General features: G+C 43.7%; 3 protein-coding genes across 4 annotated transcripts in view; 2 read left to right on the top strand and 1 right to left on the bottom strand.

Moving 5' to 3' along the window:
- The first annotated feature begins 431 nt into the window (after window positions 1-431).
- trmt61b (tRNA methyltransferase 61B) lies at window positions 432-5,721 on the top strand. 2 transcript variants are annotated; one of them, XM_062522718.1, is made up of 7 exons: window positions 432-1,494; window positions 1,803-1,905; window positions 2,241-2,431; window positions 3,676-3,767; window positions 4,170-4,378; window positions 5,216-5,299; window positions 5,578-5,721. In XM_062522718.1, exons 1-7 carry the CDS (start codon window positions 694-696, stop codon window positions 5,610-5,612), a joined length of 1,515 nt encoding a protein of 504 aa, XP_062378702.1. In that variant the 5' UTR covers window positions 432-693; the 3' UTR covers window positions 5,613-5,721. The 2 variants fall into 2 exon arrangements, with proteins under 2 accessions (XP_062378702.1, XP_062378703.1); XM_062522719.1 differs by having other exon boundaries at window positions 432-1,482.
- Window positions 5,722-6,063: 342 nt separating this feature from the next.
- Window positions 6,064-10,128, bottom strand: spdya (speedy/RINGO cell cycle regulator family member A). Its single transcript, XM_062523059.1, has 6 exons — window positions 9,368-10,128; window positions 9,208-9,266; window positions 8,990-9,075; window positions 8,453-8,624; window positions 7,345-7,771; window positions 6,064-6,760 (listed from the first exon to the last, which is right to left on the bottom strand). Exons 1-6 carry the CDS (start codon window positions 9,618-9,620, stop codon window positions 6,699-6,701), a joined length of 1,059 nt encoding a protein of 352 aa, XP_062379043.1. The 5' UTR covers window positions 9,621-10,128; the 3' UTR covers window positions 6,064-6,698.
- A 247-nt stretch (window positions 10,129-10,375) lies between these two features.
- The window catches only part of eprs1 (glutamyl-prolyl-tRNA synthetase 1), a 30,213-nt gene continuing 26,014 nt past the window's right edge, over window positions 10,376-14,574 (top strand). The window contains exons 1-7 of the mRNA XM_062522362.1: window positions 10,376-10,511; window positions 11,339-11,423; window positions 11,616-11,715; window positions 12,485-12,641; window positions 12,925-13,067; window positions 13,179-13,279; window positions 14,114-14,240. Of these exons, the coding sequence (XP_062378346.1) occupies window positions 10,469-10,511; window positions 11,339-11,423; window positions 11,616-11,715; window positions 12,485-12,641; window positions 12,925-13,067; window positions 13,179-13,279; window positions 14,114-14,240 (756 nt within the window). The 5' untranslated portion in view covers window positions 10,376-10,468. The remainder of the gene's footprint in view (window positions 10,512-11,338; window positions 11,424-11,615; window positions 11,716-12,484; window positions 12,642-12,924; window positions 13,068-13,178; window positions 13,280-14,113; window positions 14,241-14,574) is intronic.

Raw genomic sequence — 14,574 nt, forward strand, 5'->3', positions numbered from 1 at the left:
GTTGTTTGAGAGGCATAAAGATGAGAACAGATAAGTAGTATAGGTATTGTGATATAAATTTAAATATAAAGAACAGACTTGGGACAATGTCCCCATATCATCTCTGACTGGAATTTAATGGAAATTTAAATGTGTCAAAAAACATAGAAAATTCCTGAAATCGGACTATGTAGTTTCCCATCAGTTACAATTTTGACACTCCTTTTCACCCAGTTTTTAATGAAAATTAAAAAAAAAAAAAAAAAAAAAAACTTCAAAGGGTTACTCAAGACACATGATTTTGATATTTTCATGTCTGGGGAAAAAATGAGATTAAACTAGTGCCCACATATAGGGCACTAGATTAAACGAGTTAATAGCACCCCCCATCGGCTGGTTTATGGGTGATGTACAGTGACATCACGCATGCGTCCATTTCCAATATGGCGCCGCCCTGAGCAAGTCATGTTGCCGAATATCACTGTTGATAGATCGCAGGTTTGTTGAAAGTTAAGTTAATATTAAATTAGCTGCAGTCCAAAACATTTTAAATAGTGCAATGCAATGTATGTTAGTGACACGAACTGTGGGTTAGTTAGTTTTAGGAAGTGCGGACATGGGAGGTATTAGGACATTACAAAACATTGATTTGCTAATGTAGCCTAGACTTCAGTAACGTGAAAAGAAAACACCGTAAACTTTGCAGATATTGTTATGTCGTTAAGTTTGCAGTTAAGGCAGACTGTCCTTGTGACACGCAGACTAGCTCGACATTGTGGTGATCTGACAGGGAACAGTCATGTCTGCCTCAGGCTAAATGTCACGGCCAGTGTGAGACACTTCGGAACAAGCCACAAGAGGTCCAGCGAGAATGGCAGCAGCTCAGAGAGCCCTGCCCCTGGACCTTCACGGTTACCCCTTACAAAGCCACTGTTAGGCAGGCGGAGATCGCTGTCACCCTTGGAAAGGGTCAGTCGTCTGCTGCCTCGGGAAAGCTTAAGCCCTGACGTGTGGCAGTTGCGAGAGGACCAAAAGGAGGGTGATCAGGAGCAGAGTGCTCCGAGTGATGCTTTCAGTGGAGACATTCACACACATCAGCAGACAGAAGGAAGTCAGGTGGAGGTCCAGCGACGAGCGGAAGTGGACATTGTTTTAGGGGATGAAGGCCTCACCACAGGAGGTTCTGTGACACCTGCGGAGTGTGTGGACTCCAGTCAGGACGCTCACGTCTGTCTTCCTGGAGAGCGACCGTTAACCTACGGAGAGGTCGTCATAGCCGAGCGTTTGAGGAAAAAACATATCGGCTTTCGGAAGATGTTCCCACTGGAGCAGGGCGGGAAGCTGCACAGCACCTGGGGTTATCTCTCCCACAGCACCATCGCAGAGTGCCCATCAGGCTCACTCTTCCGCACATCACTGGGCATGCCTCTGCTCCTAAGGCGGCCCAGTCTGGAGGAGTTCACCCTTTACATGAGGAGAGGCCCAGCCATCAGCTACCCTAAGGTATCAGCTAAGGTATTGCATTTAATTATGGAGAACATGCAAGTGTATACATACACGTACGTGCTGTGATTTGTTAAATGAAGACACAGCCTTTTACACAGCCTGATGTAGCAGCCTGTTTAAGAAACACATTTAGGAGTGAAGTCCATACAGTATGCCAGTACTGCGCTTTGTTACTACACCAGCAGAATGTTCACTACAGAAATTAATATTGTGCTGTCACCGGTCACATAAAGTCCGTAATTTTCGACTTCCAAATATCCTCTGTTTCCTTTCTAGCTCTTCCCCCCCTGTGATCTCGTCTCTGTGTTTCCCCTCAGGACTGTGCTGCCATGTTGACCATGATGGATGTGAGCGAGGGGGACTGCGTGCTGGAGTCCGGCTCGGGATCAGGAGCCATGAGTCTCTTCTTGTCCAGAGCAGGTGAGACCTCAGGGAGCCTAGGCGTAGATTTGCGTGGGGCCCTGACGACGTGTCCATGTAACCTGCGTTGTGTGGAACCATCGTGGTCTAATATAACGTATATATACTGCATAACGTCATTTTTTTCTGGGATTCTGATACGTTTTCAACCATGACGTATGCAAAATTCCGGTTTGGAAACATATCAGAATCTCAGAAATAATGGCATTTTGCAGTCAGCTTTCAGCTTAAGACGGATGCAGGTGGCTACATCAAGTCGAATCCCCCTATTGGCAATGCCTCACCTCTCGCTGTCGAGCTCACATCTCCCTGCTTGTGTCCATCTCTCCCGACAGTGGGCTCCAAGGGAAGAGTTGTGAGTGTGGAGGTGAGGGACGACCACCATAGACGAGCCGCCCTCAACTTCAAGCGCTGGCGGACATCTTGGAGCCTGCGGAGAGGAGAGGATTGGCCAGATAATGTGCAGTTCCATAAAGCAGACCTGCAGACTGCTGGGCCACTCCTGACCGGCCGGGGCTTCAACTCGGTGAGAACAGCTCCCCCCCTCCACCAACTGTGTGTATTACAGCTTATCCCAAGTGCATGCAAGCACTACTAGACTGTCATGTGATAGGCCCTTTCCGAAACCAGCCCCTAAACCCTAGTCCTACACACTTCCACTTCGTTTGCGCGTTCACGCAAGGGTCCGCCACATTAAGTATCATCCGAAACGAAAATTTTGAGTCGAGTGAAGTGCATAGGGAGAGGGGCTACCACGCCTCCAGGAGCAAGTCAGCATGGATGCTGTCTTGAAACGCAGGTGCAACCGTTTTCAAGTGTTCGTGCAGCTCGCGTATCTCCCTGCCAGTTGTTTTTTGGTCCGTATGACAGCATTTACAGACAAAAGCGTGATTTAAGCTACATTGTAACAACTCATGTTTAGTTTGATACTCAGTAAAATGTGCAAGATCGTACAGAAGTAGGCTGTAATATTTAAACACATGTGCAGGTCGCATTTACAGCACTTTTATAATTTGATGTTAAATAAAGCATAAAACGCAACTCCTCACTCATAGTAATGAAAGGAGAGAAGAGGGATGTATGTCCTAATACACAGGGGTGTCCAGAACATCTTAATTGGCGATTTAATATATATTGCCTTCATAACTTCTATGAAAACGAATATGACATCAACTTCCTTCTCCCTTCAAGCACATCCGAAATGAAGCGCTGTTTTAACCCCCTAACCCTTCAAATGCGAGTGTTCTCCGCACCCACGAGTGGACTTGAAAAGGAAGTTCACTCGCTAACCGAGTCGAAGTGAGTAGGGATCCGTTTCGGAAAGGGCCAATGTGTATGCTCTCTGCCCGCACTGAATCTGTCAAATATTCCGGTACAGCAGCGCAACAGGAGCGACAGAAAGAAAATAGGCTGTGGCTCTGTGGCTTCGTTTTTGGTTAGGACATTCCTATTGAAAGCAATGTAATTAAACCGATTTTTTTGGCAAAGCTTGCTCCCATTGCATGCACAGTTATTCCATGCATTGTTTGCTAGCCAGCTGTTTTTGCATGTGGCAGGTTTCCATACCATATCATTGGTTTGTTTGAGCATCATATACCTCTCATGGCAAACTTGGTTTGCCACCTAAGCACAGGTGAATTCTTATTTGACTAGAGAAATTGCCAGTGGCAATCAGCCTCTCTAGTTCAGCTGAAACTGAAATTCTCTTGTAGCCTCAGCTGTTATTTTTGTGATGACCTCATGCCATGTCTTTGCTTCTCTTTTTCTCAGATCGCACTGGACATGTTGAATCCTCACCTGGTTCTGCCCACTGTCTTTCCACACCTTCACCCAGGGGCTGTGTGTGCTGTGTATCTGGCAAAGTGCGTCACACTCACGTCATCATATTCATCTTCAAGGACGGTTCACACCAAGAACGATTACTATGATGATAACGTAGTACTATAGCATAATGTACTATGATATGAATGACATTCATTAACACAATGAGAGACTTTGCTTATCATTCGGCAGTGTGATGCTTTTATCGTTATGGTTGTAGGTATCATTATAGTTATGGTGCATGGTGTGAACGGCCCTTGGACTAATTCATTGAAAGAATTCCAACATTCTATATTAGTAATTAGTGAATGTGATCAATACTATGTGATTTCATTCAGTGTTAGTTTTCACTAACTGAATTGAAAAAAACACAACTGACTATTCTCTTACACTAATGACCTGTGCTTCGCCCTGTCTGTTCTGTCTGCTGTTGGTGTGGTCAGTGTGACGCAGATAGTTGATTTGCTGGAGGGAATCCGCTGTTCCAAACTACCTCTGGTTTGTGAGCGCATCATCGAGGTGCAATACCGGGATTGGTTAGTGGCCCCGTCATTCATGAAAGACGGCAGCTTCAGCAGCAGAAGAGCACTGTCAGAGGGGAGTCCTGAGGAGGAGGTGGAAGATGGCGACAAATCCAATGGTGAAGACAAAGGTGGGCTGCATTTTGTAAATATAACTCAATTGGTGTGTTTAGCTGATGCTTTTGTCCAAAGCAACTTGCATAGACCAACTCCAGTGGCCCTGGAGTAACATGGAGTTAAGTGCCTTGATTAAGGGCACATTGGTTAGCCTGGCTATCACCAGACCAAGCTCAAGCTTAAACAATCTGTGCTGCATTTCTACTGCACAAGAGGCGTGATCAATGGGCATAGTTCAAATGGCTCTGTACACTTGGATGGTCCTTCAACCAATCAGACCAACGATCTGGGTGCGCCTGGTGGGTAAGTCAGTTTGTGATTGGCTCCAGCAAAAGTGGAACAGAAGCAGGAGAGATAAATGTACAGGTTTCCAGCCTGAGCTGCAGGGCGAAATCAAGTCGCACAAGGGCACAGTGGTAGAAGCTAGGAATTGAACCGACAACTTTCAGGCTACTGCACGGTAGCCCAGCTCTTTTACCACTACACTACCACCGCCTATGGTTGTTGTTAAGTGTTGAATATAAACTTTATTTAGCAAAGTATGCCTGATGCAGGCATGTTGACGTCCAGTAAAGGGTCATGCCTCTAAAAATCATGGTCGGGTTGAATGTACAGTGCTGTTTTCCATGTATTTTATGTTTATTATTAAATTATTTTTCTTAGATTGTTGTTGCTCTTCCATTTGTTTCTATTCTCCAAAATATCCACCCTTGCTTGGATCACATGTATCACTCTGAACCAAGCATGTAAATTCTCTGGAGACTAAACATTTCGCTAACCTTAGCTTAGCATAAAAATTCTTTGTCACTTACATCAAAGTCTATTAACTAAGCTATGGGAATGTTTTTCAGAGGAAGCCCACAGTCCCGGCTCCAGGCCTTTCGGCAGTGTGCCATATATCGCAAGGCCACACCCAGAGCAGGCAGGTCACACAGGTGAGTCGTCAGGTTAGACACTGAAGAGACGATAGATCCATTTTCAAACATTGTGTTTGATTGACTCAATAAAATGTGGGCCGTATTTATGGATTGTGTGTCGCCAGCATTTTACTGATACAACAATAAATCAAAATCGGTCATTTGTGTGGAAACACCTTGTATAGCTTAGAAAACTAAAAATGTGTAAAAACTGTAAACTATACACTACTGATTTGTGGAGTTGAGACCATTAAACAGGACTTAATTGTCCATTTTCTATTGTTTTTGTATTTCAGCCTTCCTGGTGAGACTGCGGAAAATTATGAAATAGTGTCCTAAAACATCCAGACAGGTCTACTGGAAGGCCAAAATCATGGTCGGGTTGAATGTACAGTGCTGTTTTTCATGTGTTTTGTTTATTATTAAATTAATTCCCTTGATTTTGTTGTTCTTTCATTTGTCTTTATTCTTCAAAATATCTACCCTTGTCTAGACCATAGAGCATCTAAGATGAAAATGTACAATCTAATGGACAGAAAACTCAGTGTAATATTAATGTGCAAAGATATTAAGACACATTTCTAGAGGCAATGGTCATAGAGACTATTTAAAAAGAATGATCTATGAATCAGAATGGTCCACTATTAATTCTTTACATTTTGAAAACAATAAAAAAAAGATTACAAATTATCAGTAGAAAGTACTTGCAATCTAGGTTCAACCTCTGGTATTCCTTCCTAAATTTGAAACAATTCTCAAACAATTATTCACAGCAGCCAAAGTTCTTTCCATTAAGTATTTATTGTCACACAGTGGCTATAGAGTCAAAACACAAAACCAATAAACAATCCCCTTGGATCCCACAGTATTTTCAACAGCCACTCAATCACTTAATTAGAGGGGGCACTCATACAGTATATGTTTCTGGGGGATGAGCCCAATGGAGTAAATGCAGGTAACACTGCAGACATTTTCACACCTGACCTAGATTGCCAGGTGTTGACCACAAATAAATAAATGCCGCTCACCGACCAGAGCTGAGGGTGAGACAACATGAAATCATAGAGTTGTGACACTTTATCAAGACATTGGCCTTAGGTCTGGAAGGTTTGTGTAATTCACACAACCTATTTACAATTAATTGTAACTAATGAGAATTCAGTTTCTGGATTCTGATAACTTGAAGAAAACTGTTGAAGTACGCGTTTTCACATTACCTGGTTGAAGAACCCTATACAGACCTGTATAAGCTCAAACTATATGTTCTTTTCAAAAAGCAGTGTTACAAAAAGATCTAGTCTTTTTGACAGGTACACATACATGAACTAAGAAATCCAACTATTTGTGGATCAATGTCTACAAAAAAAACTATATTAATTTACATATATACTCAAATAGTACATGTGTGTCTTTGAATTTACTCTTCACCAATCCAGTCCATTGTAGGATCATGTTCTGCCTCGCACACCAGGTCTTCAGCTGTAAAACGCAGGTAAGAGAAAGGAAACTTAAAGTTAGTTGTATAGTTGTAAGTATTAATTCAAGATCTCCATCAAAAACATCAAATTCTCTGGAGACACCAAACATTTACTAACCTTAGCTTAGCATAAACAATATTCTAGTCTTACATTGAGAAGAGCTGACACTATTGACATAATTTGCAAACTAAGCCATGGGAAAGATTTTAAAGATCATAGTCTATTGGAAGGGGCCTGAAATAGGAGTTTGTTCGGTACTTCAGCCACTCCTCCCATAGGATTTATATTTTTTTCAAAGGAACTAGCCAGGAACTAGCCAACCTTTGGGAATGGGAAAGGGATCTGATGAAACCCATAAATAGCTACATGGAAGCTTTTGTCTTTTCAGATGAAAATTTATTTCAGATGATCTCCTCGGTCCTACGGGCTCATTCCCGCTGATCTATAAAGAACACTGGATAGACTATCCCATGGCTGCCGCCCCATCATTCTTTATAGATCAGTGGGAATGAGCCCATAAGAACAAGGATCGAGGACCAAGGAGAGACGCTGAGAAGAGCCTTATTTGCGGCCACACAGACTGACCTATGGGGTCCTGGGAGCAGCAGATGCAGACACGCCGTTGCCTGTTCCGCCTGCTGGTCCTGGAGGGCACTCTGCCTCGGACAGGAAGAGGAGGAAGAGGAGGAGGAGGAGGCGGCGGCGTGGTCTCTAGAGAGAGTGACAGGCAGAAGGGGAGTGGTGAGGAGGAGGAGACGACAAGGGAGTTGTTGTTGTTGGTGGAGGAAGAATCGTCGAGGCAGCAGGAAGAGCAGGAGGAGGAGGAGGTGGACGAGGCCGAGGCGGTGAGGGTGGTGGTTTTGGCACAGAGGGCACAGGGCTCTGGGGTGCCGGCAGAGGGCCCGCGGGGCAGGTGGACCTGGTCCCGGTCGCGGTACTGGCGCTGCGCCCCGCTGTGGTGCTCCGCACGGACCCGCTGCCAGATGAAGTGGGTCGGCACGATGGCCATTACCTGTGGAGGAGATGGACACACACACAAAGAAACATGATCACCTCACATGAACACACACACACAGAGTTATGATCACCTCACATGAGCACATACACACAAACATGATCACCTCATATGAACACACACACACACACACACACGCACACACACACACACACACACACAGTTATGATCACCTCACATGAACACATACACACAAACATGATCACCTCATATGAACACACACACACACACACACACACAAACATGATCACCTCACATGAACACACACACACGATCACGTCACATCAGCACACACACAAACATGATCACCTCACATGAGCACATGTACACACAGAAACACAATCATCTCACATGAACACACATACACACACACACACAATCATCATCACCTTACTTGAACACACACACAGCAAACCAAATAGCCTTATTGGAACGTGCATGAAGCACTTCTTCACTCTTCACTCAATCTTGTCACACATACACACACTAAGACCAAACGGCAGGACAGTTTTGATATCAACTGTCCACTGACCAAAGTACTGGTTGGATAAGTAAACACATCTCACAGCTAGAATAAATAATTCAACAGATACAAATAAGTCTGTCTAAGCTCAAACTCATATTGGCTGGTGGTGAAACAGCAGAGATGTGGGTGAACGACTGGTCTGGTTCTCTTACCTCCTCACAACAGCGGCGACTGACAGCTGCCCGGTACTCAGTCCGTGCCCACAGTCTGTCCCTTTGCTTCAGGAAGCCTGGGAACTGCTTCCTCCAGCTCTTACCCAGCGCCCACGGGAAGATCTCATACTTGCTCTCCTCGTCGTCCTCCTCCATAGTGTTGGCCAGGTAACTGTAGAGAGGGAGAGGAGAGGAGAGAGTCCAGGGGGGTATTCCAAGTATGTGGTTTAGTGACAAGCCTGGGTAGTAAGTTAACTCAAGTTTAAGTGGTACACCTCCTACAACAAGAGTCCAATGGCATTATTTTGTTAGGAGAATAAAGCTGTACAGCTCTTCTATTAGGAGGTTTACCACTTACTCTGAGTTAACTTACCCAGGTTTGTCACTAAACCACGTACATGGAATACCCTCCAGCCAATTAAAATGCCTAAATCATAAATAGCTTAGCTATTAGCTATGTAATCTCTGTTAGACAGAAATATCGCTTATTCTGTAATGGGTGAGGAGGCTAGGATATAGGCTCCGCTTCATACTTACAGTGCTATGAAAAAGTTAGTTCTGTTGTGTTCCTGAATGCTGAAATGAGCCCTTCTGAAGTAGACAAATGTCATTGCCAGCAAATACTAGGGAAAAAGACCACAGTAGAATACCAATTATCAGCACTTTCCTTGTCCAGACATATTTGGCTAAATGTACATGGATTAGTTTACTTAATGTTTGAAGCCAGAGAGATTGTATTTTTTTCTTTTTCTTACCTTGTCTGTGATTTTACAGCAACAATCCATCCACAAGAAATCCTGTATGAGGTCATCATCTAAAACAGAAAACAAACACTGTACTTGAGGAAAGGAAGGTAATTTATGAATTTAGAAGTTTCTTTGGAATAAACAACAAGGAACTGTCAATTCTTCTCACCAAATAGTCTGAAGTAAGCTGCCATCTCCTGACGCTTTATCACAAGAGTGGGACCCCACGAGAGATATCCCTGAGCGGCGTCCTCACGACCCTGGCCGTTATGACTCTTCTCTGGCGGGCCTTGCACCTCTTGAATATTTGGTCTTTTCATCCGAAGGCCTCTCTTTAGCTGAAGGCTGTGTGCAGTGGAGGGGTTGATGCGCACAGTTACTGAGGGAGGTGTTGTACTCCATCTTTGACTTCGCTTCCTCATGACTTTCACCTTCTCACCTTGTAACCTGTGGCTTTCAGCCCAAGACAATGAAGAAAGCCAGCGACACCTAGCTGCTACTGTAGCTAGCTGGCTAATTTGTCTAAAGTTTATCGTCAGCGCAATAACCGAGGGTACCTGTCAACAACAATTCAAACGACTGGGTTTGTCAATTAAATTACAGCTAACTAACCAATCACTGACAAACGTTACACACAAACCTGTAGCTACGGACTAAGTTATAAGTTAGTGTTGTTCACTTGCCAAATTTACATGAAGCTGCAAACGGTAGCCAGCTGTCTTGAAAACGAATTCTATGGGAAACCATTCCATGCATGCGCGCAGCGCTGCACCACAGCTTGATACAATTTAACTGAGTATAATAATTAAAATGCTTTACTTTGGAACTGGTAGTAATCTTGTTGAATAAATTCAACGAACTAAGTATTACATTACCTCAGACTTTCAAACTAATTCAAATTGACATTGGATGCTGTCAGGACAAAACAGAAATATCGAAGAGTGTAACCCTAACTTTGGTCAAATTGTTATTTCGAGTCTGGATACGTCAATTAAATTGTTGCGTTTATTCATTGTTGAAACATAGCTGCTGCTTACAATACATACATTTGGAATAAGTGAGGCAAACAAGAAAATTAATGAATTATACTCATTCGTGTATGCCGCAGACCATGCGCCAATGTTAAACACACAAGACCAAATTTATGCACAGTGGAACCATTATCCGACAGCCCAGACGGACAGGGTTATTTGTAGGTGTGGCACAATAGCTCACTGCGTGGCGGTGGTAGCCTGAAGTGTGGAAGCATCACGTACCGGTGTTGGTGAAAATGGCGTTGAACCTTACCATCAACTCCAGCAATCCACCTTTAGGTATGTCCTGTGGTCATACGAAAGCGTTTGTAATGATTTTGATCGTGCAATACTGTCGTTAACCAAGTCGCACAGATGTGTTGGCTAAGTAAGTGCTAGCTAGCCAACTTAACTTAGCAGGCTGTCATCCCTTCAAACCACAGTGACACGCAGCAAGTCGTGCTGCTAGTTAGCTAACAGGCTTTTGCTTTTGCCTTCGTGGCATGGTGTGGTTTCTGATTGTTTACTAGCTAATAATCCATTTACATGGGAGTTAAATAACGTTGAAATTATATTGCATTGCTGTCTCCTTATTCTAAATGATATAGCGTTAGGGACGTTAGAAATAATCGATTTAATAAGCCTACGTTGATGTTGGCGTACAAGCTTTGCGTCCAAGATGTGAGGTAACACTATTTTTAAGTGATAAAATAAAGTTTTGGGTGACGTTTATTTCATCAAATCATTTTCTTCATTAATTGTATCCCTCTGCAAGAGGTACATTCACAAAATAGCAGCAGCTACTCTAATGTTTTGTTGCCGAATGTCTTCATAGCGCCATCAAGTGGATAATATTGTCACAACAGGCTGATGCAAGCCACATGAAAGTGTTGGGAGTCTCACAATTGGTTGATGTTGATCTTGCATTTTGACTTTAAGACACGGTGTATAAATGGTATACACCCAATGGAATATCGAGATAGTGTCTGTTCCTTGGGCAAAAATGGTTGAACCTGTTTTTATAGTATCTGTTGACATACAAAAATGTAAACACAATCTGAATGTGAAGAATTTGGCAAGTGCTGACAGGTGCGGCTGTGCTGATGTCAGTTCTTTCTGCCTGACAGGTGCGCTGTTAGCTGCTGAGCATGTGAAGGGTGCTGTGAGTGTGTCTGTGGAGGAAGGCAAAGACAACAAGCTGCGTGTCTCTGAGTGAGTACACACATACACATACACACACACACACACAGATACACTCACACTTGTGTACAGTAATGGGATTGTATGGGATAGGTGCTGATAGTTGCTGTAGTAATATGGGATAGTTGCTGCGAGATGGCTCTATACATAGATTGCCTGGATTGCTTGCCATAGCTTGACTGTTCCTCCTCTGTGTGTCTGTAGCGATATTCAGTTCAGCGATGTGAACTCCATCAGCCGTTACCTGGCCAGGGTGGCCCCCAGCCTCGGCCTGTATGGCTCCAACATGCTTGAGCAAACAGAGGTGAGCAAGCTCAGCTCCGCAGTTCTACGAAGACTACTACCAGATCCCTGTTTGGATGGGTGGGATGAAAAGCATTAAGTTAATCCACGATCAAATGTCTGACCCAATTAATTCAGAAGAAGAAGAGGGGGAAAAAAGCTTCTGAAATTACTCTGATTGTAGAATAGATAGATAGATAGATAGATAGATAGATACTTTATTGATCCCTATGGAGAAATTCAAGAATGCTTTTGTTAAAGAAGGGAGAAGCTTTGTGGGATATAATTTAATGTCTGTTTTAAGTAGATCCAAAGTGTCATGGCAGTAGACCTACAAGGCTTTACCAACATCTAGCATTTACGAAAGGGAAAAGGGTAGAGGCCTCTTTCAGTTTCAGGCAGGGAGGCTTGCCTATCAAGACTGAATGAAGCATTTGTTCATAATTTGTAATGCTCTGTCTGGTTATGCTTTTGGGTGGTTTTGTTTTGCTGAATCACTGAGTCAGGCCAAGCCTCTAATGGTCCTGTCACAGGAGATAGTCTGACTTGTGATGCATAGGCTATATTTTTGTCAGCCAAACAAAAGCATGTTTATGCTTCATAGGGTATAGTATGAAATGTTTCTTTCCTACACCCCCCCCCCCCTTTCCTCCTCCTTAGTTGATAGTTAGCGCCACCAATGCCTATATTTTTGTCATCTTCTTTAGAACTAATGGCCTCCTCTGACTGAACTGAACGGTTCATGCACACTGTAACGAATGGTTGACACTTCTTCTCTCCTGTCCTCTCAGGTGGACCACTGGCTGGAGTTCAGTGCCCGCCGTGTGTGTGGTCAGTCCAACCTGGCTCCGGCCCTCGCAGAGCTGGACAAAGCCCTGGCGCTCAGGACCTTCCTGGTGGGTCACAGCCTAACGCTGGCAGACCTCTGCGTTTGGGCCGCCCTCAAGGGTAAATAGACATGACATGACCCATCACATGACCTCCGTTTCAGTCCAGCTGTACTGAGTTATTGGGTGGTGAATGTGATTCGATGTCGGTTATAGACACTGAGTTACTGAGAAGGTTAATTGGTGTGCATCTCCAACTTTTCCTTTATTATTATGAAGAAGTAACATGCTCCAATCACTTTAAAATGTGTGCCTAAATGTACTGTTGACCATTGTCATGTCGTATCTTTGCGGGGTCTAAATCATTTTGGATTGAGTGTGTCTCTCTTCCTGTTGTCATCCAGGAAGTGGCGAATGGCAGGCCATCTTGGCTAAGGCCAGCTCATTCCCTCACACATGCCGCTGGTACTCCTTCCTGAGCTCCCAAGTTCCCTTTGCCTCTGTGGGCAACAAGTGGGCTACCACCAAAATGGCCGCCAGCAAATCTGTAAGTTCTGCAGAATTTTAATTAACAACCCTCACCGACACTGTTTGGCTAGTCTCGTTTGTTTTGGGCTGTTGTGTTGTTGATGATGGTGTTTTGTGATTGGCTGTGTAGACGGAGGAGAAAGAGAAGAAAGCTGACGTGGGGAAGTTTGTGGAGCTGCCTGGGGCTGAGATGGGAAAGGTGGTGGTTCGATTTCCTCCTGAGGCCAGTGGGTAAGTAATGCTGCCTCGACCGACATGGGATTACAGGGATTAAAGGCCCACATCAATTTTGATATTTGAATTTAAAAAAAGGAATAATCGGTATATTGGCAGATATTAATTTTTTAACAAAGACAGTGTAAAAATGTTCTCTAAGATATAGCATATTGAAAAAGGTGGGACATCATGTCTGTAAATAGCCCTACCCAGAGCCATAGAAAGAGAGAGTCGCGACACGCTTTGATGTTGCCGCCACGCGAACAAAAGTTGCAAAAAACTGTGCTGAATCGCAGGAGGGTGGGATGTACTTCTGGATGCTGGAAGGTGTAATCAATTTACTCATTGACTACTGACCAAGAGATTGGCTGTAAATACATGTAGTTCCAAAAGTCCCATAATGAGGAAATAGCCTGGAAAAAGCGCTGCCATTTTTTCCTATGGAGGTCTATGGGAGTGTCGCCACTCTGTTTTATCTACTGCTCTGGGCCAACCTATATGGTAGCTTAATGAAAGGCTTTTACACAACAGATAACTAGCAGCTTGACCCCCTTCACCACCTCAGGGTTGGTCTCGGCTTTGTTTGTTCGGGAGTGGCCCTTGACATACGTTTTACATCTGAATTGCAAAAGATTTCATTTTGTTGTGACTACCTAGGTAGCCTTATGAAGCACAATTAAAAGTACTCAGTCCTAGAATTATTACAGAAATTTACTTACACTTTCAAGAGTATAAAAATCCTACCTTTTTGTTATATACCCCATGTGCTATTATTGGGGGAAGATTTTTCCATTTTAGCTTTTTGTTTGTTTGTTTGATGTTTTTTTCTTGTTATTTTGGTGTTTTTAGATACTTGCACATCGGCCATGCTAAAGCGGCGCTGTTGAACCAGCACTACCAGGTGTCCTTCAAAGGCAGACTCATCATGCGCTTTGATGACACCAACCCTGAGAAGGAGAAGGAGGACTTCGAGAAGGTGTGTGAGCTGAGGAAGAGAAGGAGAGCGAGAGAGGGAGAGCATTCAGGCCAGACAGAGCCAGTGTTAGCTAGGGTATTAGGAAACTAGCGCTTGCTAACTAAGGTGTTAGCTAGGTTATTCATGGGTTTCATCCATAGACCTAAAAGAAGAGCTCATTTCCTAATTGATGGGTTTCATCAGGTCCCTTTCCACAGGTGCATTAATCAAACACCGCACAGTCTGCATTCATAATCTAGGTGCTTGATTGTATACACCTGTGGAAAGGGACCTGATGAAACCCATGAATTAGGAAATGAGCTCGTTTTTTTTTTTTTCCCCAAGTTTGTTTATT

This window comes from Sardina pilchardus, chromosome 20 (assembly GCF_963854185.1).
Source record: "Sardina pilchardus chromosome 20, fSarPil1.1, whole genome shotgun sequence".
NCBI classification, from domain to species: domain Eukaryota; kingdom Metazoa; phylum Chordata; class Actinopteri; order Clupeiformes; family Clupeidae; genus Sardina; species Sardina pilchardus.

Excerpts from the sequence above, each read along its gene's own strand:
- trmt61b (XM_062522718.1), top strand. The coding sequence starts at position 694 with ATGTCGTTAAGTTTGCAGTTAAGGCAGACTGTCCTTGTGACACGCAGA. Across the intron at positions 2,432-3,675 it reads CCGGCCGGGGCTTCAACTCG|ATCGCACTGGACATGTTGAA; the intron begins GTGAGAACAGCT and ends TCTTTTTCTCAG. Across the intron at positions 3,768-4,169 it reads TGTGCTGTGTATCTGGCAAA|TGTGACGCAGATAGTTGATT; the intron begins GTGCGTCACACT and ends TGGTGTGGTCAG.
- spdya (XM_062523059.1), bottom strand. The coding sequence starts at position 9,620 with ATGAGGAAGCGAAGTCAAAGATGGAGTACAACACCTCCCTCAGTAACT. Across the intron at positions 9,267-9,367 it reads AGCTTACTTCAGACTATTTG|ATGATGACCTCATACAGGAT; the intron begins GTGAGAAGAATT and ends TTTCTGTTTTAG. Across the intron at positions 8,625-8,989 it reads ACTAACTTTTTCATAGCACT|TTACCTGGCCAACACTATGG; the intron begins GTAAGTATGAAG and ends CCCTCTCTACAG.